General features: G+C 39.5%; 2 protein-coding genes across 3 annotated transcripts in view; both read left to right on the top strand.

The window, feature by feature from the left end:
* The window catches only part of atp2a2 (ATPase, Ca++ transporting, cardiac muscle, slow twitch 2), a 30,704-nt gene extending 16,290 nt beyond the window's left edge, over window positions 1-14,414 (top strand). Inside the window, exons 6-24 of one of the 2 annotated variants that reach the window (XR_001481995.1) lie at window positions 3,016-3,096; window positions 3,787-3,872; window positions 4,340-4,495; window positions 4,612-4,753; window positions 4,952-5,118; window positions 6,958-7,046; window positions 7,205-7,307; window positions 7,385-7,516; window positions 7,601-7,720; window positions 8,317-8,535; window positions 8,623-8,746; window positions 8,837-9,048; window positions 9,129-9,349; window positions 9,460-9,662; window positions 9,797-9,882; window positions 9,986-10,119; window positions 10,329-10,446; window positions 10,532-12,347; window positions 13,412-14,414. Coding sequence is in view for 1 of the 2 variants with exons in the window: in XM_015398754.1 (XP_015254240.1) it covers window positions 3,016-3,096; window positions 3,787-3,872; window positions 4,340-4,495; window positions 4,612-4,753; window positions 4,952-5,118; window positions 6,958-7,046; window positions 7,205-7,307; window positions 7,385-7,516; window positions 7,601-7,720; window positions 8,317-8,535; window positions 8,623-8,746; window positions 8,837-9,048; window positions 9,129-9,349; window positions 9,460-9,662; window positions 9,797-9,882; window positions 9,986-10,119; window positions 10,329-10,446; window positions 10,532-10,804 (2,666 nt within the window). In the remaining variant the exon portion in view is untranslated. Of the gene's footprint in view, window positions 1-3,015; window positions 3,097-3,786; window positions 3,873-4,339; window positions 4,496-4,611; window positions 4,754-4,951; window positions 5,119-6,957; window positions 7,047-7,204; window positions 7,308-7,384; window positions 7,517-7,600; window positions 7,721-8,316; window positions 8,536-8,622; window positions 8,747-8,836; window positions 9,049-9,128; window positions 9,350-9,459; window positions 9,663-9,796; window positions 9,883-9,985; window positions 10,120-10,328; window positions 10,447-10,531; window positions 12,898-13,411 lie in introns of those variants that run through there. The other variant, XM_015398754.1, reaches the window with a different exon arrangement.
* Window positions 14,415-19,228: 4,814 nt separating this feature from the next.
* The window catches only part of LOC107100088 (breakpoint cluster region protein-like), a 99,568-nt gene continuing 94,982 nt past the window's right edge, over window positions 19,229-23,814 (top strand). Inside the window, exon 1 of the mRNA XM_015398455.1 lies at window positions 19,229-20,975. Coding sequence (XP_015253941.1) covers window positions 19,403-20,975 — 1,573 coding nt within the window. The 5' untranslated portion in view covers window positions 19,229-19,402. The remainder of the gene's footprint in view (window positions 20,976-23,814) is intronic.

Here is a 23,814-nt window from a genome sequence, read left to right as displayed (position 1 = left end):
TTTATCTTTGGGCAGCAGATGAGGAAGGAAGGGAAGAAAAGTCCCTGTTTTAAGGCCGTTAACACAATTAAAAAAAAAACAAAAAAACTATATAAAGCGTTCTCTTTAAGACCAAGGGCAAACCATTTCCCACATGGATTTGAAAATTGGGTCACTCCAGAACACTTTCAGTGCAATATTGTAAAATTTTATTAGCATTGTGAAAAAGAAGTACTGTCTTGTAGCAATTATATTTTGCTTTGGTTTTAAACTTTTACTAAGAAAAGTATATTTTATCTGGAGCTTATTTTAATGTACCCTTATCTATTATCCTTTAATTTTTAACTCAAGAGTTTTATTTGCCTTTACTCGTCTCATCTGACTTCCAAACCATCCCTTTTTTACAGTGTAAGTGGGTTACCGTGACCCTATTCCCAGTATACCCCAGTGAATAGGAAATTAGCAGGGTGTCCTTTTTTTTTTCTCTATTGGTTAGAGGCTTTCTAATTAGTGACTTTTTGTTAGAAGCTTCCCACAGGCTTTGAGTGCATCATCTTCTTCCCTCTTCTGTTTTTTAAAGGGATATAGCCGTGATAGATAGGTTTTGACAGTGCATAGTAAACCATTGACACCAAATAAGGTAGAACAGCCCATCCAATCCATGAGCATGACTATAGAGGCAACAAGTATTACTCTAATACCGTGTGAAAACAAATTTCTGCAGAATCAGGACCTCATTTGTTTACTTTCCAGCCCAGATGCTTATGAAGTATGTTTCTCTGACTTGAGTCCATTTCTTCATGGAGGAAGTGAGTTCTAATGGTCTTGTGTGAATGGTCAGATTTAATGAACTGTCTGGATGCAGTCACATGTGGCACTGTTTCTATTTTAGCTCATCTCAAGGCGAGGGATATCCTTACTTTAAACAGATGTTCTAATCATCCCCCTCCCCTTATTCCAGCTGCATGTCTTCAAATGATCAAAATAGTTTTCCCATTTTTGGGCGTACAGTTTAACAAACTCATCTAAACCCACTTTTTCCTCTCCTCCAACAGGCACAGCAGAATCCTTAGGGTTGGTTTACATGTCTGTCACCACTCTGTACTGTCCAGAGAGTGATCTCTAAAGCGCCTCCGAGTCATCGCTTTTATCTTCGCCCTTTCAAGCTGTGTGATGTCAAAGTGAATGGAAAATATCTCGGGAACAGTGGCAGTTTCCGTTCTGGTTTTTCAGTAAATTTGTCTAAAAATAAGCCATGAATAATCAAATGATAGCCTCTAGATATAATTCTTTTATGCATCTCTGCTGGTTTTTACTTTTTAAAGAGGTTTTAATGTTTTTTGTTGAGGGGAAGAAAAAGACATTTTTATTAAATTACAAGATACATGTTGAACCGTGCTTATCAGCATTTCTCCCTTTTCATTTAACCCAAGCCAAGTAAAGCTGCAGAACAGCTTCATCTTTATAGGTCTAGTAAAAGTCTGCAGCTTCTCTTGTGCCTTAAGATTCAAACGAAGATCTGTGCTTGAAATATGTTTACATTTCAAGTTTATTTTATTGCTGGAGCCTTCTTTTTGAGGACAAAAAAAAAAAAGAACATCCTGAATTCTATTAGTGGTTTGTTCTCGTCTGAGTGAATCATTATTAATGCTGAAAGCGTGACCTTTTCCTGATGCCTCTAACACAAAACTGTTATCTTATTACTCTCCGAAGATAGCTGTATTAGTGTTAGTCAGCTTTTTGATTCAGCCGCTGTCCACCTTTTGTTTTGCTTTTTAAGGTTGTACTTTTTGTTTTTGGTCCGATTTGAATTTGGAGAATTGGGTTTTAACTAGGGATGCACCGATCCACATTTTTCACCTCCGATACGATACCGATATTTGAAGTTTAATGTCGTGCACTGAATTATTATCTAAAAATGGTTTTATTGTGTGAAAAAAAAACAGGGATAATTCTTCTGTGCATATGATTTGATTTCCCTTTTGGTAAAAAATAAAAAATAAAATGGGGAAACAACCCAAATATAAATGTTATGACTCATTTATTTACCAACTGTGCACAAAATCTTAAACCAAAAGTTCTCTGACTTGGTCAACATGTAAAAAAAAAAAAAAAAAAAAAATTATCATTATCAAGCATTATCTCTGTGATTTCTTTGGCCTGTATACTGTCACATGGACATATTTCACTTCTTTCCTGTGCTTACATCAAAGTTAGCTGCTTCCTGCTGCTTCCTTTTTGTTTGCTGAGTCCGATATCTCAGCATGTTCGTTGTTATTAAACTTCTGGTTGTGTTTCATTAAGTTGGTGGTGTTATAGTTTGAAGATTTAACACCGCCCCTCGGAACATTTCTCCCACATATATTGCACGTAGCCATAGGGCTAGTAGGCTGAGAGTCAATTGTCACCGATACCGATCTACTTTTTTTTTTTCCTTTATACCTGGACCGATACCGATAAAAATATCGGATCGGTGCATCCCTGGTTTTAACGTAACATCAGGTATTATTTACTTGAAATTAGGTTCTTGATGCAGTAGGAAAGAGTCGTGAGTGTAAACATTTCAAGACTTAATTTTATTTTTTTGTGCATTGTCTAGTTGTTGCATCCCTCCATCTATCTATCCATTGTTATAGATCCACCTGTTCTATATCTGTTATGCATCCATTTTGATATTTTTTCCATTCCCCAATTCATCTGTTCTACATCCATTCATATATTCATTATCTATTGTCTGTCAATACTTTTATCCTTACTTTCCTTCTTTTGTTCTGTGCTTCCTTTTCTTCTCCAGCTTCCTCATGATTTTCTTTTGAAGTCTCACAGCTGTAGAAAGTTGCCATAAAGCTGTTTTGAATGTGTGTATTTATTCTGCGGCTAAATGGTGTGAAAGCTCAGAACTTTTGTTAAGATAAAATCCTTGAAGAATATGCATTTATGCCATCAGTCGTGTAAGATCTCTGGTTATGCGTCTTTCTTTTTACTTGTGAATGCAGCTAAAATGTAAGATCTCTTAAGTGTCATTTCTGTCCACAGTTGGTGACAAAGTGCCTGCAGACATCAGACTGACTTCTATAAAGTCAACCACTCTGAGGGTGGACCAGTCGATTCTGACAGGTAAAAGCTTTTCAAAACAAGTTTTTTATCTATCCTCATTCACTCATTTTCCTCTTTATCCACTGTGAGTTACTAGTCTCTTTTAATAAAATCTCTTTGTCTAGTCTGGACATGTAGGTGAAGTTAATCGCCCTCTTTGCATATAGTAATCCATTATTCTGAGTCTATATTACAAAAAGTAGTGTACTTTGAACAAGGACTGTCCTGCATCCATCTGTGGATGGATAATTTACAGATTAAGAAGGATGTCTGATGTTCAGGAGAAGAAGTGAATCAACTCCTTAAATCTCTCGTCTTGCTCTGCTGCCTTAATTGGTAGCAAATTCCATGGGATATTTTAGTGTTTGAGCTATTTTTCTCCTCTCTTTCCTTCCCCATTCATGGCCATGCCGCCTTTCAAACGCTCCTGGTCTTGTTCTTTTAGAGCTTTACAATTCATGCACAGTTGATTATGTCCAAAAGTGCACACAGACGGTGTGTAAGCAGGCATTAGATAAGGCCTTTGAAAGACAGAACCTGGGCAGTATCTGATAGACTTCAGGCTCGCTCAGTCAGCTGCTAAGCCTTTTCCACACATCTACCTAAAATGTCAGCCAGCCAGCCAGCCACCACTATTACCTCTTCATGCTCTGCTGTGTAGAAACTCACTCCATTTCCTGTTCTCATATCTCCTGTTTCATCATCTTGCAGGAGAGTCCGTATCTGTGATCAAACACACAGATCCGGTGCCAGACCCACGAGCTGTCAACCAGGATAAAAAGAACATGCTCTTTTCTGTGAGTGACTCACTAGATTGTCTCTTTTTCATTTGTATTTGGATACCTGTTGAGCCTTTTTCACTTCAGTTTTCTTTTGCACAATGCTTTCCTCTTTTTTGGTTTTTAATCATGAAGAGGCATACAGGATTTCTAAGAGAATTCATACTGATGGAGCTTTTCCAAAAGTTGTCACTATCCACAAAGGTCCACATATTTTATAAGGATCATGTGAAATATGAAATTAAGGGAACATCAAATGATTTTTAAAAACAATTATATGAATGGGTGTTGTACATTTGTGTTGTACAGTACAGCCCCTTTAAGTTTTTTTTTTTTGTTGTAGAACCCTCTTTGACTACAATTAATGCTGCCAAAATAAAAATTAAAGTATTTGCCTTTAATTTTTCATTAATGGCTCAAACTTCTCCTGATGGGACGAAGGATCTTTTAATATTAACTGTTTGTTACCTGCTTAATTTCATTAGGGTACAAACATCGCCGCAGGTAAGGCTGTAGGTGTGGTGGTGGCCACAGCCGGGAACACTGAGATCGGGAAAATCCGAGATGAGATGGCGGCCACCGAGCAGGAGCGCACGCCCTTGCAGCAGAAGCTGGATGAGTTTGGGCAGCAACTATCCAAGGTTTACAGATTTCTACGCTTCTGTCAAGAGTTCTGGTTTAGATCAATGTGTAATGGATAATGGTAACCTATTAGTTTTGTCAAAAATCTTCACCCTGAACAAATGTGCTATCACAGGTCATCTCACTGATCTGCATTGCTGTTTGGATCATCAATATCGGACATTTCAACGACCCTGTCCACGGTGGTTCCTGGATCCGAGGGGCAGTCTATTACTTCAAGATTGCAGTGGCTCTGGCAGTCGCTGCTATTCCAGAGGGTAAGCCTAGTTACAACAACAATTCAACATGCCCAGAAAATGTTTTTGCCCCCTAAGGCGTACAAAAAACATGGCAACATTTATTTAGTTGTACCTGTCAAGGTATAGAAAACTAAAGGAAAACCATCTTTTTGTGCTTTTCATCAGCTTAAGCTTAATGCTGTTCCCGTCTGTGAATCTGTTGTAACCCGTCTCTAGGTCTGCCTGCTGTCATCACTACCTGCCTGGCTTTGGGAACACGCCGCATGGCCAAGAAGAATGCCATTGTCCGCAGTTTGCCCTCCGTGGAGACCCTTGGCTGTACATCTGTCATCTGTTCCGACAAAACGGGCACTCTGACCACCAATCAGATGTCTGTCTGCAGGGTAAGTGAACAGACATTTCTTGGAAAAGAGAAGACCACATGGAGTTTATAGTTTTACAGCACACCATGATCAAGTGTCTGCTTTACAGGCACCAGTAAATAGAAAAGTTTGGATAGATGCCCGACGGTTCCAGTAGGCTGATCCGTTACATTTCTTTAGGTTTCCAAGTGGGGGGTGAGAATCTTTAGGATATATTATGAATGTAAATTAGTTGTTGACATAACATGGCCATATTCAACTCTAAGAGCAGAACATGGACAAAGGCAGACTGTCATGTGACAGTTAAATATAATACTAGCCGTGTCATTTTAGCTATACTGATTTCTGATGGTTATAAAGAAATGACCACAGTGATGGAATGCATTCAGCTGTCGGTTATTTATTTGCTGTTGATGCAACCTTATCTGGAGACACCCTGTCTGCATCAAGCTCCTAGGCAAAAACAAAAAAATTGCAATGCAAAAATTTGCGTTTGATAATGAAATATAAACTGTTAAAAAAAGGTGCAAAATAAGGTTTTATAGCCAAGTTATAAACTGATGGGATTGTTATATTGTCCCCATTAACAAAGAAAAACAATGAGTGCAATAATATAGCACCAATAGTTTTAACCATTGTTATGAAATGCTGCTGCTCTTTGCTTAAAGTAGTTTAGCTTAATAACCAAAAGACTCAGTTTACGGTTTTTATTCACTACCTAAAAGAGCTTTTTTAGATGCCAAGGAGGATTTCACCCAGTTTAGGTTTGTCATGTGAAAGAAGAGCATCTCAGGGTTTTTAGGAAATGTAAGGGCTGTTGTAAATGTGTTTGAGCACAACACTGGGGATGTGTTGCAGGATATGTTTATGTATGAAAGAATCCTTCTGGGATCAGCAGCACTGTGGGAAGTGCGTATTGCTCTGTCTGGATGACCCATTACAAATATTAATGTATTAGAGTGGAAACATAGAAAATTAGATGGTTTCTTTTCCACCATCCAGAGTTCTAAGCATAAATATCTTGTCTATTATGTCGGGTACTGCCTATCTGAGCGTACGGCTCTCCTTTTCCATGCCTCTATGTTTTAGGATGCGTATTTTCTACCGCCGCCCCTCCACTCAAACAGAATTCTGATCAGTACGCAGTAGTTAGTCAGCAGCAAAAACCAGTTGAGTTGCGTAACTGACCTTGTGTCTCTTTCTGCTTTGCCTGGATATCTACATCTTTCTGTAGTTTGAGTGCTGACATAATGCCTGCACATCATTTTAAATGGACATTTTACTTTTCATTTGAAGAGGGAAATACGTTCCCTTGGGTTTAAGAGCAGATGCTGAGTACAATTTTGAATGTAGTTATTAATAACTACTCATTTGACTGCTGGATGAGAAACTGCAGCTTGAAGTGCAGCATATTCTTAAAATTGGCAGAAGCTGTGATGATAGTATTAAGTGATTATATTTAAGTGAAGTTTGCATTGAAGGTTATTACACTCTGCTACTCTGGGTATGATCCAACGATTCAAACCATAAGGTTAGAATTAAATTGCTTCCAAATAGTGGATTAAATCTTCCACTTTGTGTTCCTGAACTTAAACTCCAACATAGAAGATTGTGCCTCGGTTGTTTTAAGATGACATTTATAGAACTGACCCGCCACAGTGTTCTTTGTATGCTTTGGATTATAACCTATTCACTGTTGTAACAGGCTGCCACCTGCTGGATTAAAGACAGAATAATGTTGCCTTCCATTTTTTTTTTTCAATCTAAAAACTGAGCATTGATACATTAGATATGTTTCTTTGACTCTGACTTTTCAAGCAGTTTTTAAAATATATTTTTAATGTTTTTTATACATTTTAGATGTTTATTATCGATAAAGCAGAAGGGGAGCACTGCACATTAAAGGAATTCACTGTTACCGGCTCCACATACGCCCCAGAGGGAGAAGTGTGAGTATTCAATGCTTTAAAATGTCTTCTGAGCTCAAGTTAATGATTTTACAGCTAAAATATCCAGATCATACATGTAGAAATGTGTTGAGGAACTCTATGTGCGAACCATTAAACCGGTAATATGCATCAATCTTTTCACTTCTCTTATGTTTTAGCTTTCACAATGGTAAACCAGTAAAATGCTCCCAGTATGATGGCTTGGTTGAGCTGGCCACTATCTGTGCTCTATGCAATGACTCATCACTGGACTATAATGAGGTTTGTGGTGTAAAGTCTTTCTCTTGGACATTGTACTTGTTTCTGTTTCAGTCATTAATGTTTTTTTTTATGTTTAGACAAAAGGTGTATATGAGAAGGTGGGAGAGGCCACAGAGACTGCTCTGACATGTCTGGTGGAGAAGATGAACGTGCTTGATACGGACATTAAAAGCTTGTCCAAAGTGGAGCGAGCCAATGCCTGCAACTCTGTATGTAACCTTTAACACTTTAAAGCAAACAATAAAGTCTTAAAATGATATATAAATGTTCATGTCTGTTTCCATTCATCATAGGTGATCAAGCAGCTCATGAAGAAGGAATTTACTCTGGAGTTTTCCAGAGACAGGAAGTCTATGTCTGTATACTGCACTCCAAATAAAATGAGGTCTCCTTTAGGCAAGATGTTTGTCAAGGTAAAAGAAAACTCTGTATCTGTAAGAGAGCAGAGTTTAGACAAAAAGATTTTTCCTCATTAACTGCAATTATACACTTGTCCTTATTTGTCCGTGCATCCCTTCATCTATTTCTCATTGGTCTGTCTCTTTAGCTGCTCGACCAGGCACCCCACCTCCACATTTTCATCACGCAATCTTTCAGTCCATTTGTCCACAATTCATCGTCTTCTCTCTTACTGTAATCTCATCCATCCCTTCAGTATTGTCAGTCCATCCATTTTCATTATCTTCTATCCATTTGTCCCTCTGCTCGTCTGTTATCTCTTCATCTGGTTTTCCACCAGGCCTCCATGATCTTTTTTCACTCTGTTTCCCACCCATTCCATCCTTTTAGTTTGTTACTTATCCAGGTTCACATTTTAAGTCTGACCATAATCAGCCTTAAAATCAAATCTTCTTCTTTTAACACTCCTCAAAACGGTGGTTAAAAAAGGCTATTTTCTGGAATTGTTTGGGAAAACTCAGTCTAAAATGTGTAAGGATCTGCAGATGGACATCTTATGTCTTTTGATATCTCCTGCCCATTTCATCATCTTAACCATCTTTGCTTATAGGGTGCCCCAGAGGGAGTTATTGACAGGTGCACACATGTCCGTGTGGGCAGCAGCAAGGTGCCCATGACCCCTGCTATCAAGGAAAAGATCATGTCTGTGATTAGAGAGTATGGGACTGGCAGAGACACTCTGCGCTGTCTGGCTCTGGCAACGCGAGATAACCCTGCAAACAAAGAAAGCCTTGTATTGGAGGATTCCTCTCGCTTTGTGGAATATGAGGTGAGAGCCTGGGGAGTAGGATAAGCTGTGCCTCATAGTTGGACCTGTTTTTTAACTTCTATAGTCTGTATTTCTTTTTGTTCTCAGACTGATCTAACATTTGTGGGCTGTGTTGGCATGCTGGATCCTCCCAGAGCAGAAGTAGCAGCTTCTATTAGGCTTTGTCGTCTTGCTGGCATCAGAGTAATTATGATCACTGGAGACAACAAGGGTAAAATACACAAATCACAAAACTGGAGAGACTAAAATGTTTAAATGTTCAAGTCTGAAGTAGTAAATGCTGTGTGTGCAAATATTGTAGGTACGGCAGTGGCTATTTGCAGACGTATTGGCATTTTTGGAGAAGATGACGATGTTTCCAGCATGGCTTTCACTGGCAGAGAGTTTGATGATCTCTCACCTGCTGCGCAAAGGGATGCTGTGGTCAAGGCTCGCTGCTTTGCTCGTGTTGAACCCGCGCACAAGTCCAAGATTGTCGAGTATCTGCAGTCCTATGATGAGATTACAGCTATGGTATTAAAGAGCGCCTCAAAGTCACAGCAGTAGCAGTTACAGGAAATATGTTTTGCTGACCGGCTTTGTTTTGGGTTTAGACTGGCGACGGTGTGAACGATGCTCCTGCTCTGAAGAAGGCTGAGATCGGCATTGCCATGGGCTCAGGAACGGCTGTGGCTAAAACTGCCTCAGAGATGGTGCTGGCTGATGACAACTTTGCCACCATCGTAGCTGCGGTGGAGGAAGGCAGAGCCATTTACAACAACATGAAGCAGTTCATCAGATACCTCATCTCCTCCAATGTTGGGGAGGTTGTCTGGTAAGGAGAGCTGGTTTGATGTTCCCTATTAAATACTCCCAATTCTAGATATAAATATGTTTTACCATCAATGTTCTCCTTCTTGACAATTATTCTTCATGTGGTTGCAGTATTTTCCTGACAGCAGCTCTGGGTTTCCCTGAGGCTCTCATCCCCGTCCAGCTGCTCTGGGTCAACCTGGTTACCGATGGTCTGCCTGCCACTGCTTTAGGATTCAACCCACCTGACTTGGATATTATGAGCAAACCTCCACGGAATGCCAGGGAGCCCCTCATCTCCGGATGGCTTTTCTTCAGATACCTTGCCATTGGGTGTAAGTTAGGACAATGCATGACTATGCAATGTGCTCTTCTTGAAAAAATACAAACACCATGTTAAATAAAGAAACCTGCATGATATTGCTTTTGCCTTCCATTTCATTTTCATAGTTTTGTCTCTTTTTAATAGGTTATGTTGGAGCTGCTACAGTTGGTGCTGCTGCTTGGTGGTTTGTTGCTGCTGAGGATGGACCAAGGATCACCTTTTACCAGCTGGTAGGTGTTAACCTCTGACATTACCATTTGCCTCGTGTTTACTTAATGCAACTTTGCTATTAGCTCCAGACTCTGATCTCTCATCATCTCTCATATCTTACAGAGTCATTTCCTGCAATGTGGCCCTGAAAATCCAGACTACCAGGGTGTGGACTGTAAGGTGTTTGAATCCCCTTACCCCATGACTATGGCCCTGTCGGTACTGGTTACTATTGAAATGTGCAACGCCCTCAACAGGTTGGTTTTACACATATTTCATTGTTACCCCTCGAAAAGCATGTTTCTTACAACTTTCAATGTTATAATAAGAAAAAATGCTGAAAACTTGAAGGTTATAAATATTTTTGCAAGGTGACATGTTGATGCAGGAGGACAGAACAACTTTTGAAGGCAAAGAAAAGTTTATTAGCGACCATTTATTGAACACCTCCGCCTGTTCTCCACAGTGTGTCAGAGAACCAGTCGCTGCTGCGGATGCCTCCTTGGGAGAATGTGTGGCTGCTGGGTGCCATCTGCCTCTCCATGTCCCTTCACTTCCTCATCCTCTATGTGGAGCCTCTTCCAGTAGGACATAGTTCATTATATAGTTGTAGTGTTGTAGTTTATAAACCCTCGCAATGGAAGCTTAACTTCTTCTTTCATATCACAGATCATCTTCCAGATTACACCTCTCAATCTGACCCAGTGGTTAATGGTGCTGAAGATCTCGCTGCCTGTCATCCTGCTTGACGAGTTCCTCAAGTTTGCCTCCAGGAACTACCTGGAACGCGGCAGAGAGCTGGAGAGGCCCGCCAGCTCCAAAGGCTGCTCCCTGTTTGCATGTATGGAGGGCATCTCCTGGCCATTCGTGGCCATCTCCCTCCCTCTGGTCCTCTGGATCTACAGCTCTGACACTAACCTGGCTGATATGTTCATGTCTTGACTGACTTTAGCACAACCATAACTTTTTTTTTTCCATTCCTCCCCCAACCCTCACCCACTGCCATCACTTCTCCTTGTGCATCTCTCTGCCTTCCTAATTGTCCATAGCTACCGCACGCGCGTGTGTGCGTTTGTAGAGTTAGTTGTGTGTGATTGTGTGAATGTGTGAGCTTGAGTGCATGAGAAGAACCAACTGTAAATCATGAAACGCAACAAATAATATAAAGAGTTAACATTTAAGTTGCCTGTTTGAGTTGGGAATGGCTGAGGCTTGAAGTGACTCCCATAGCTTTGGACTTTGTTGCTGGTTTAAAAGAAAAAAATAGTTGTGCCAGTTTTTTTTTTTTGTCATGTTGCCTTGCAGGTATGTTTTAATTATTAGGATCTGCATTCTGTCCCATGTCACTACTGTTATAATTTTGTTTAGGTTCCTGTTCTTCGGAACACAAATTGAAGATATCAAATCAGTTGATCTGTACAGAGATTGAACACTATTTTATGCATTTTTTTTAATGGCTTTGTAAATTGTTTAACCAGTGTGGCTTAGAGATACCGCCTTGATTTATTTTTTGTTTACCATTGTGTCTTTAGTATAAATTCAAAACTGTCTGAGAGGACAAGCTCCATTTGGCAGACAAGAAACAAGGGAAAGGTTTGGGATGCTCGGCTTAAAGAAACGGCAAAACAAAACAGGGAAACAAAAAAGTGCTGCATGTCCTGTGACCATGCATGAATTATACCCAGTTTCATTTCTAATTTAAGATGTGTACGTCCCCCTCCATTATTAAAGCATAAACAGCTTTGTGTAATCATTTTTTTTTTTAATATTGATTAAAATTAAGTCATTTTTTTCTGCACTGGGCAGAGCACAGCTACCTCAATATGATGAAAAAAATGCTCTTTTTTTATTTTTTTGCTCATCTCGAGATGATTCCCTCAACACGTCTTGTTAAAAGATAACATCTGAGGTGTGCCCCCTACCTTCTTGTGCAGAAAACATAAAAACATCTTCCTTCCCCTTTAACGTTTTTTTTTAAAGTTGTGTCTTGTTTGTATTGATTGTGACATTCTTTAACTTAATTTACATTAGCGACAGAGCTGGGTGCTGTTTGTTGTTACCATCTCCGTAGTGTTTGATTCAAAGGACAGTACAAAATAAAATACTAAAACAAGTGATCCAAATGAACATTGATTGCAGATCAAAACCCCAAATGTGTTGTCGTTTTTTTTTTTTATTCTACACAAGAAATACACTCATATCACCCTTTGAATCAAGTGTTGTCTGTCTTCATTTATGTTTGATGCTGTTTTATAATTTCCAGTGTTCTTGTGTGTATATATTACCATAATTTAAGAAACATCAAAGCTTTAGGTTTTCAGACTCGAGAGTAGAGACGTTTGACCATTAACTTGAATTTGTGGATATTTTCCGAACTAAAGCATTTTTTTAGGTAGAAGCCTGTTTGTTCTCACTGCCTGTTTGCCCTAACAAAGGTGTGCTTCTTTTTCTTTAAATGCCTTCCATTGGCTCTCCTATCATTAGAGTGAGTATCCATTTCTTATATCCACCATATACTGAGCCTAAAAATGAACTCTTACTCCTCAACCTCTTCCATATTTAGTCAATTCCAACTACAAACGTTGGTGTATTCTACATGAAAGACGAACACAAAGTACATAAATATTAAGTGGGAGGAACATGGACTCAATAGCTTTTTATACAACTTAATTTGTTACAGTGATGGCGCTAAATCTGTCCCTCTTTGAAATTGATTTCTCTGGATCAATTTTCCGCTATTTACTAAATCTCAGTTGGATTTAGTTGCAAACTTTCACTAAATCGTTCTTATTTATATGCTTTGGTTTATGCGATTCAGTCTACTTTGTTTTTAACTGCCATTTATCAACCGTCTTGTTCCTGCTGCAGACAATTAGTTACATTTTGTCTTACATAATTTGAGCTGTGGATTGCTGAAGTCCATCCATCTTCACCACACACCTCTTGGCGGATTCTTATTGTATGCAGTTGTGCTAAACTATATTTCTGGAAAATGGTCTAATTAGTGCTAGTTTAGTTGTTAAAAGCTTGGGGTCCATAACCCCAAAGTCTAAGGCAGTCAGAACAGCTGTAATACTGTTTCAAATAAAACAGTTTTCAGTGGTAACTGAATACAAATACAGGCCAAAAAAACTGTCCACTGTAACAATTTTCTGCTTTGTGGTATCTCATATCAAAAGAAAATTACACCAAAGTTTGTGCCTTGAATGTTACTAAATATGTGAAGGGTTTAAGGTGTTTAAGAACCTTTAAAGGCGCTGTACATTAAAAACACACCCTTATTGAAACAATTCAGCATTTTCTTTCATTTAGATGCAATCATTTTGCAGATATATCTTCATATGTGAATATACATATGCAAGAGAAGTAATCATGGCATCATTCACCACATCTCACCTTAGTGAACGTCACCGTGTGCTGTACTGTTCACCTCTGACACTTGCTTAAATATATACAGTAAACCTCAAATACACATTTTGCATATATGTATATATATACTTTTTCATTTTTTAGGTTTGCTCTCTGATGATGTTTCTGTTTTTCTCCTAGGTCGGTTTTCATAAAAACTTGGCAATCAGAGCAGAATGAGAAGTTGGAGAATCATCTTGCCACTAGGTGTGTGCTCACTGCTTATACGCATAATTTTGCTCACTGCAGACACCGTGACGACCAGCAGCATACATACACACGGGTAATAAGAAGGTGTTTTCTAAATGTGTACAATTATCCTGCTAGTTGCCCCCAATTCCCCCTCCCACAGTATAACGCAAACAGTGGCACACAACTCTGTATATGCTAATGTAGGACATTGATCCAGCTATATGTGCAGGGATGTCCTCAAAACATCCCCTCCTGAATCCTCCTTGCATGAAAATCTTCCATAAGTAGCTCGTCAGTCGCATAAGATCAGTTTTGCAGAAGAAAAAATTGTGTTGAATGGTCTTAGCTGTACATCAGTGTACAAAAAACATTCATGCATGCTTTTCAGCTGTATGTAGGCTTTACAAATTTGTATTTATAGATTCTAATGTATAATATACTCAAAATGACGTGAGAGTTTTAAGAAGGAAAAAGAAAAGTTGTAAAATCACTTTTTATTGTAATGGTTTTGGGTCATTTGCACAATGTTGGACATGGATAAATGATTCATGCTGAACTTGACTGTGCTTAACTTTAGCTTTTTTTTTTTTTTTTAAATAGCATTTTGTTTTTTAACTTATTTTTATCACATCACCTAATGTGAGAGTATCGCTCACTCTGCCAGTTAACTCCATAATTAGCCGTTAGAGAGTTTAGGTTAACAGACTGTCGCTCATTTCTCAGTGAAACCTGCAATACAGCTCCTTTTAATTTTTCTTATGCCTTGACATTCCTATAATTATGTATCTTTATCAACTGGTGTAAAACTGTGATTTAATGTGAGGGACCCTGTATGGTCATCTCCTGACACCCGGTTGGAAAAAAAAAAACGATATAACCATATGTAAACGTCAATCATTGCTGAAGGCTGATAATGATTGTACAGTACATACATTACTGAGGTTGTTGTTTCAGGTAAATAAAATAATTTAGTATTTCATTTGTCTCTGTTTTGTTTTTTTCATACAGGTAAAGCCAAAATAAGATAAACTAATATATTGTGGCATCCATGATAAAGATTAGTAAAAGACCTCAGATTCTTTTTTGGAAGTAGAATACCTCTTACTCAAAGAAATTAGAATGAAATGTATTTATTTTACGTGTATACATTAGGGCTGCAACTAACGATTATTTTGCAAATTAATCTGTCAATTAATGCAAAATGTTCCTTAAAGAAGACATTTTGCAAAATTAAAACAAATGAAAACAAAGCTTTTCCACTTGAGTTCTGGGTGGAGCATTTTGACTGATAAAATTTTTTTTATTTTAAATGCAAAAATGTTTGCACATTTTTTTATTTATTACAATTTTGGCATAATTTCTGCTCAAGGTTGGTTACTCTGACAGCTAAAGGCATGTTTTAGAGTCCCTACACTCCAGTTAACAATCGATTACTTAATTAGTTGACGATTATTTCAATAATTGATTAATCACAATCACATTAAATGTTTCAGCCCTAATAGACATTACAGCTGGATGCTATTTTCCATCCTACCGTTACAGTGAGACGGATTTGGTATTGAAGTGGAACTGTGTGAGCTTAGGTAATTTGAGATCTGGGTTTTCTAATAAATGGGATTTTTCCTCACACTGAATAAATATTTACAGGTTTGTACTGTGTAAGGTTTAAGAGTATTCAATGGGATGCATTTATTTTGAAGGCATATACTACGCCATTACCTTTTGGCCAAGCTGGACAGCGACTGTGTCTTGAAGAGCACTAACAGGATTGAATTTAATCAAACTTACCATTGTAATTTTTTAAAATTTTCTTTTTTAGTGTCTGAAATATGTCAACGTTTTATTTTTTGCTCTAAGTGCAATATTTCAAAGCTCTTAGACCTCCCTCTTGTGCCTTTGGTTGTATAATTTCAAAATAAAAAGTAGATCTTTTATGGATCTCTTCCCACTGACTTAAATGTTGAGATAGGCATCATCACCTTAGAGGCAGCCAGACCTGTTTACATAGGGGAAAAAAACTTCCTTGTGTTTTTACATAACTAAATATTTGCTTTAAAACTAGAAAAGCCTAATTTGGAGAAGTTAAAATAAGCAATGCATCAGGTATATACGAATATGTTATTATTACCCATTATATATAATATATTTGAAAAAATAAGGCAACTTTTACTCTTACAGTGGTGAATGTGGCATGGTCATAAATACCTTTAGCAAGTATTTATGGTATTAGAGCAACCTAAACTTACATATTTACAGGTCCTTTACAGTGAAACGAAGTCTAAAAGGAAATCCTATCTTCTTGCTCAAATCCATCATGTCTAGTGTAGAGAAAGAGCTTTCGAGTGATTCTCATTGTTGTTCAGTTATGTTAAAAAAAAATCCCTAAAATTGATTATTATACAGTTTTTGTATATAAAGGTTGAATGATTATATGCACATAGAGTAATTCAGTGGATATCAGTATTTTATTTGAGCAGATTCCTTTATATGAGGTAAAAATACATTTAGTACACTTTTGGCACATCTGACTAATCTGCCAAAGGACAGGCGTGCCTGCTTGTCTGTCAAAATGATGACTTATAGAAACTGATGCATCTGAGTTTTCAAAAGGATGTTTTGATTATTTAGTGATACTTGGAAAAAAAAAAATATTTCATTTAATCACAAATAAATCAGACATACACAGTTGCAGTAGTAATTTCACTGGGGCGAAAAATAATTGTGTTTATATATATATATATATATATATATATATATATATAAGTCTTACTTTTAAACAGGTACCAGCGATTTTCCTTTAGACCAGATATCTGTGGAGCTATTCTTTATTTATTTCAGGTTTGTATTTTCAGGCTGAAATCTATTAAAACATGTAGGGCTTAATAGGTTAGAAAACTTTGCACAGAACTAGAGACAAAAACAATGTGCATGCTCAGTTGTTTTTAAAAGTGTAAGATCTCTAAATTATAAAAGCATTCTTCTTCCATATAGAGAATGAGTATAATAGTATTCCCAATTTAAGTTATAGGTAGGTTTATTGTCATGTAAAGGGGAGCGCTGGCCTGGTGGGTGAGAGCAGTGCGCTTGTGTTCTGAGAAGGTTGAAATTACCTGTTTTTTTCCCCCACAGCCTCCACTCTGGGTTCCTGAGCAAAACCCTTAACCCCACACTGCTCCCCGGGCACCGCACAATGGCAGCCCACTGCTTCCTGGGGGGATGGGTTAAATGCAGAGAGTTAATTTCTCCAATATGAGGTCAATAAAGTTCAATAAAATTTCAGTTATCTACTGGGTAAGTGATGGGCAAAAGTCCAGGGGCAGTCCTGGCATATATTAACTGTCTTGTGTTGGGAAAATGTTTCCTAGGCTACTAGTTGTTGTAATAGAACTAGTGAAACTGAGGTGAGGTGGGTAATTTCTCAGGTCAAATTAGAATGATCTATATGATGCAGATTTAAAAATTACTCCCAAGATTTAAATAGGGGAGGAGCTAGATGGTGGGCCAGGGTTGGCCATGTTAGCCAATCATTGGCCACCCCTACCATTTTTTCCCTCTAATACAGACAGTGGCAGCAGTAATACTCTCAAGTGAAATATTCAAAACATTTTAATTTATTATATATTACTATTTTTTCATATATTCATAATTACTTGACAACAAAAACACTGTGGTTAATTACACATAAAGGCACATCAACATACTAACATTAAAGATAAGTACAGAATTCATGCTCTTTTCAGAACTAGATTTTGTCTAAAGGGGTAAAGAGAAAATTTGAGTTGTAATGTAATGAGGGATTGCATTTGAGTCGATGAGTTTATGTAATCAACTGGTTTTCCTTAGATAGAAAACTTTGAATCAATTTGACTGTATGATCTGGTTGAACTGTAAAGTGCCTTGATATGACGTGTGTTATGAATTGGCACTATAGAAATAAACTAAATTGAATTGAATTAATGTTTCTAAATTTAATGAGTCAGAAGGATACAGAAATACCTTGATATGTTCATTCTTCATCTACTGATGACTTGCAACACACAGACACACATCCGGGGGGTACATCATATCCGCAGCTATCTGGTGGCAGGAGGTAAAACTGTAACTCCTAACTTATCACAGGAGTCTTCAGTGAAATCCTAGACAAATAACTTTTCATAAAAACATATTAAAGTATGTAGATATTAGCACTTGTAAATGTCAATTTTGCAGAATGATTATTGATAAAGGTAGATAAGTAATGACAATAGAAAAGATTTTCCCCCCAGAACTCAAACCTGAAAGAATCAATCCACTATACCTTTTATCTAGAAAGTTTAAATATCTGTGTCTATTTGTTAGCAAAAGCTATAAGAAAAAATAGTTTGTCTTATCTTTGGTCTGACCCTGAGGTTCTGGTGCCTATCCACTATCAGCCACCCCTCAGTGTACATTGGTTATTGCCTGGCCGCCCGTATAAACATTTTCTAGCTACACCTCTGGGTTTAAAGTGACAATTGTAAATCCCAGTCTGAGAGTGAAGATTTTTTTTTACTTTCAAATACAGGCTTTTGATAATAAGTAATATGGGCCTATTAATTTCCAAGTTGTAGTTTTGTGGGTTTTTAAAAAGGAATTGTGATAATTCTTACTTTTTCCTCACTGAATAGAAACGGTTTTGGTAAATATTTCCCCCACCAGGGGGCACTGTTGAGTTAGTTTGGCAGCAGATTCTATTCAGATAACCGCGCTCACTATTCAGAAGCCAAAACCAGTCTTAAAAATAAACCAAAAGGTAGTAAACTATATTAATGGAGATTAATATTTCAGAAATAAGCCTGTAGATTTGGAGATTAAATTATTATTAGTGTTTAACAGCTAATTTAAATTAGATTGTTGATGTGATTGGAGGGTAAGTGAAAAATTAAAACAGCCTTGCTTGAATAATCGCAGATTTGAGCCTTATTTTGGGAGAAATTAATAAAATCTGGAAGTGGAATGAAGGGGTTGCTTCCATGCTCTGTCTCTTTAACCAGTACACTCACTGCCCCCCTGGTCCCTCCCATTCTTCCAGCCCCAATGTCTTACTGGTTGGAGATGGGAGCGCACAGCGCAGCAGCAGCATCACGTCTGAAGATGAATCCAAGGAAGGAGACATGAAATCCAACAATACCGAGCAGGTGCGCTGGGGAAGATATGGCATTAGGAAACCAACCTGTTTTTGGTGACGGCGTACCTGCTCGCTTGGATCAATAATAAAACCTCTGCTGTTTTTTCCTCTCGCCTTTTTTTTTTTTTTTTGCTGGTTTTCCTATGCATCCCCCCTCCCCACCACCTACACTGCTGGCACAAAGGCGCTTATTTTGAGAAGCTGCACCTGGGATTACAGTCGGTGCGCAGGGCTGAGTGATCAGCTGAATTATAAAAGATGGAATAAGAAGCGGTGGCAGTAAGTGAAAGGAGCTGGATTCATTTACTTTTTTCTTTTTATGTCCTGTCTAACCCCCCATCCGTCACCCCGCGAAGACCTACTATAGTGTCATTGTCTCCAAGCGAAATTTGTTTAAAAAAAAATTTGTTTCATGAAATATGCAAAAGAAATACTATTATTGCCCCAGATTAGTGTTTTTTTGTTATCCATGGCGCATTGACAGTTTTCTTTCCCTCTGAATGAACAGCCGGTTTCTCTTGTTCAGGATGCGACTGCGCAACCTTCGCCAAGTACAGGCAATTATTAGGCTGTGTGTTTGCGCACTGCTTTCCTAAACAACAAACAAACCCACGTTTTTTGTTTGTTTGTTTTATTGGACTTGACCAGTTTTGTATGTAAAGAAAAAGAAAGAAGAGAGAAAAATAAAACAACTGTGGCGTACTGGACTCTGGGGTCAAACGGTGCGCCCTTGGCATCACACCAACCCCCATTTGTGTCTAAACCTTGATCAAGGAAAATAAGTTAGGAACAATATGGTGGAGCCTGTTGGATTCATGGAAGCCTGGAAAGCGCAGTTCCCTGATTCGGAACCCCCCAAAATGGAGCTGCGGTCCATTGGAGGTATAGAGCAGGAGCTGGAGAAGTGCAAAGCGTCAATCCGACGTCTTGAACAAGAAGTGAACAAGGAGCGTTTCCGAATGATCTATCTGCAAACCCTCCTGGCCAAAGAGAGGAAAAGCTATGACAAACAGCGGTGGGGTTTTAGGAAGACACCTCTTAATGAGGGGGTAGACCCTGCTGCCCCTCAGGGTGCAGAGTCACCATCTCAGCAGCCCCACATGCAGGAGACTGGTGGAATCGGGGGTACTGGTGGGTATGCTGTGATGGATCGGAGTCGCTTTCAGCCGCTTGCAGATGGTACAAGCAGGTCCAAACCTAGGCCTCCACCAGCCAGGAAGTCTGCTTCCCATGGAGATGGCTTGGAGTCAGCATTTGACTCACCCCAACAAACTGAGTCTACATCCTGTGACAACCTTGATGGCCTCTCCCCATCTAAGCAGAGAGGTGGTATGGCCCTGTCCCCCCGTAGGCCCACCCTTCCACCTCCAGACAAGGAGCTGCCTTCAGACCCAAAAGACAAACTGGGGATGGGACTTGGCGTGGCGGCTCTCAGGTCAAACTTTGAGAGAATCAAACGGGCCAACTCTCACTCAAGTGGAGATGTAGGTAAGGGTCAGGAAAAGCAGTTACCACCCCCACCGTTCTACACCAACATGGAATTCCATCACGAGAGGGGTCTGGTCAGGGTCAACGACCGGGATGTGTCAGATAAAATCAGCTCCCTGGGTACTCAGGCCATGCAGATGGAGCGAAAGAGGTCCCTCCACTCTCTCCCAGGTAATCTGGCAACAGTGGCAGGTGAGCTCCGGGCCAGGCCTGTGTATAGAGGAAGGTCTACTGAGAGCACCTGTGGCTATGATGCTGAATACGAAGATGGGGAACCCAATCAGCGGCATTCAGGGAGGGCTAATGGGGGCAAGCCTCCACCTCCTCCTTGGCAGCCACCTGAGTTCCAGGCTTACTCCAGTGTCTATGTTGGTGGGGTAATGATGGGTGAAGGTGGCAGTGGAGGCGGCAGTGGGGTCACAATGAAAGACCACAGCGGAGGTGACGATCACCTGCTGACATGGCCACGCCGCTCCTACTCCCCAGGTAGCTTTGAGGATGCAGGGGGAGGTGGAGGTTACACGCCAGACTGCAGCTCAAACGAGAACTTGACATCTAGCGAGGAGGACTTCTCCTCTGGACAGTCCAGCCACGTCTCCCCGAGTCCTACTACAGGGTTCCGACGGCCATTCAGAGAGAAGAGCCGCTCACCTTCCCAGAATTCCCAGAACTCCCAACACTCCTACGACAGCAGCAGCCCTCCTACACCACAGTCACAGAAGCGTCACCACAGGCAGCAAGGAGGCCATGTGGTCATGTCGGAGGCCACTATTGTGAGTGTTCGCAAGACGGGTCAAATCTGGCCGCCTGCTGCACACCATGACCTCATCCACCACAGTCGAGCATCCCACGACAACAGTTTTCATGGAGACCACCTTGGTAAGTGAGCATGGCTATCTCTAATCTTTGTTATACTGAAGTTAGTCATGCCTAATTACTCTTGGCTATGGTTGCTCTTCTTGTGCTTCCTCTTAAAACCACATTTTAGATGAATGCACAAGTGATTAATGATGTAAGCTGGGGTGGTTCTGCGTGCCGTTAAATATGCCAAAATGTGTGTCCTTTGGATGGCCCTGCGTGGGAGCCAAGTGAAAGATCCCCCCTCTGCTTTTTCTTGGAATGTCAGTTCTGTGGGTCAACAATGAATGTGGCCAGTCTGAGTAGAAACTAAAAGTCTAGCCTTCCTCAGGAAACTCCTCTGGCTCTGGTACATGAGGCAAATGATAGGTGTCTCTCCGCTTGCATGACCTTTTTCTCTCGGTTTCTCTTTTTTCATTTCTAAAGAAAGAAACACTCTTTGTATATTTCCTGAACCACAAACTGAATGCTTTTGCTCACATTTGCAGTTTAAAAGCAATTTTTAGATATAGTGTAGACAAAGACACATGACCTATTTTTCACAGTTTGACATTCCAGACTGAACACTTTTGTGTTTGGGTCTGTTAGGATTAAGGGTATTTTTTTAAAATAAAAATTAAATGTTTCTCTTAATGTCTTTCTTCAAAGCCGGTTTACATGCACCAAGGTGTTTGCTCCAGTGGGTGTATTCCAAGGCCCCTCAGAGAAACTTATCCCATGTGATACATCATGGCAATGGGCAGTTATTAGACAGTTTAGGTGGAGATGGGTCCTGTGTCACAGTTGGTATGAAATTTCAGCATCAACCCCAAAAAAGTAGCAAATGTTGCTATCTGAAGCTGATTAAGGTTTAATTGTATACAGGAAATTAATTCATGTCATAACAAGGACCGATCAGAGAGGAAGAAGCCATTATTTAAAATAAATAGATAAAAGTTCCCAAATTCACTAGGGGCCATGGGAAAATGTCCTGTTGGCCAATGGAACTTTTCCCTGTAAAAAGTACAGAGTACAACCATCTGCATTTAACGCCATTGTGCGGCGCCCGGGGAGCAGTGTGAGGTTTAAGGGTCTTGCTCAGGGATCCAGAGTGGCATTCTTTGGGAGTGGGGCTTGAATTCAAAACCTCAGGATTCCAAGCTCTATGCCCTAACCACTAGGCCGCCACTCCCCAAAGCAGGCATTAGCGTCAAGGGTCTTGACTAAGGACCCACCCTGGCAGCTCATTCCCCCCAGCTGCGATATGAATCCAGGCGTCCTGTTTGCAGGACTTACCACTTGAGGGGCCAGCCACTATTATTTAACTAGCATCTGTGGTTTTGTTGAGGAAGCTTATTCTATAGTGAAATTGAAAAAAAGGTCAGTTAATCTTTGTTTTTTCATACCTTATATTATTAGTACTTTTTCATCCTAGTGGCATTGAAAATAGTATAGACACATATTTTCCTGGATATCAATATTGCGTTTGAGATTTTAACAGCCCCAGTAAAAAAGTATTGAAATAAATTTTTGCATTTGCTTTGTAAAAGACCTCTCCCAAATAACTTCTGGATTACAATAGTGTCAAGAAAAAAAAACAAACATTATTTTTATAGTAATTAGAAATAAGTGCAGTATTCCTAAATCACCTCAAAACAGGAAAACCTGTTTCTGATTAAAATTTAGAAAGTGAGGGGATAAAAAGCATATGCATCTTTTTGTATTGTTTTTTGGATATGTATCTTTTTTGTTTTTTGTTTAATCTTCCTACAGCTTTAGGAACAGAACAGTCAGAGGGATTTGGTGCCTAAAGACAGTCTGACTATATAGGTAACTGGGCTACCAGAACTTGGTTTACAGTAATTTGCCCAAAAAGTTTCCATTATACAAGCTTTGCCAAGTCATGAGAGCTGAAAGCAAACACTGCTCTGGTGCCTCAAATATTTGGTATAATTTTAAAACTTGGAATGTTGTTTACTAAGGTGCGGTTAGTAGCAGCCATGCACATTTTGGTGTGTTCCCTGTCAGTGGGACTCAGCGGTGTAGTATTTTGAGTGGCTGATGTATTGTGGGAGTTTTGGACTGCTGGCCCTTTAGAGGCATCACATGCCTGCAGCCAGGGTGAGGTGAAAAAAAAGGAAGGCATTGAAGATAAAGACTGTCCTAAGCTGCTGCCTCTCAATGCTATTACATAGAGCGTTAATGCCTGTTAGACTGTTACAACACAGGATTCAATTCGCAACATGTTACTGTCACTTTTAATAGCATTAGTATCTGCATCCCGCTTGTGCTCACTGCATCTATAATTCACGTATCTGAAAGGAATCAGGAGCCCTGGCGGAATTTGCTAAAATGCCTTTCCAAACAGGATGTGATAATCAAAGTATCGCTGTTGCATTAAAAGCGAAAAACCTCTTGCATCATATCAATTAAAAGTCAAATCCCATCAATATTTTAGCATGATAGCAAAGGTCATTGCACTGTAAACAACCACAAGGATTGTTTGAAGGTAGTTGCAAACCCAGAAAGCTTTCCCCAGCAAATGGCTGGATAATTCTCCAGCTGCTGTGTTTAGGATTATCACAGCACTATCTGCCCTCTTTGTTTTAGCATATTTTCCACAACGATGAGCCCAGTGGGACATTTGACAGGCTGGAAGGCAGGGATGTAGATGAAGGTTTGGAGGGAAGGAGGGAAGGAGTGTTGCAGAAATTGATGCATTTAGCAGAAAGACTGGGAATTTAAGCTTTGAAAGTAAAAATATTTTTAAGATGTAGAACGGTTGGTCCATCCATCCATCCATCCATCCATCCATCCATCCATCCATCCATCCATCCATCCATCCATCCATCCATCCATCCATCCATCCATCCATCCATCC

This window comes from Cyprinodon variegatus, unplaced genomic scaffold (assembly GCF_000732505.1).
Source record: "Cyprinodon variegatus isolate N-32 unplaced genomic scaffold, C_variegatus-1.0 Scaffold29, whole genome shotgun sequence".
NCBI lineage: Eukaryota > Metazoa > Chordata > Actinopteri > Cyprinodontiformes > Cyprinodontidae > Cyprinodon > Cyprinodon variegatus.
Note: the sequence above shows the minus strand (reverse complement) of the source record. Positions and strands in the feature narration are given on the sequence as shown.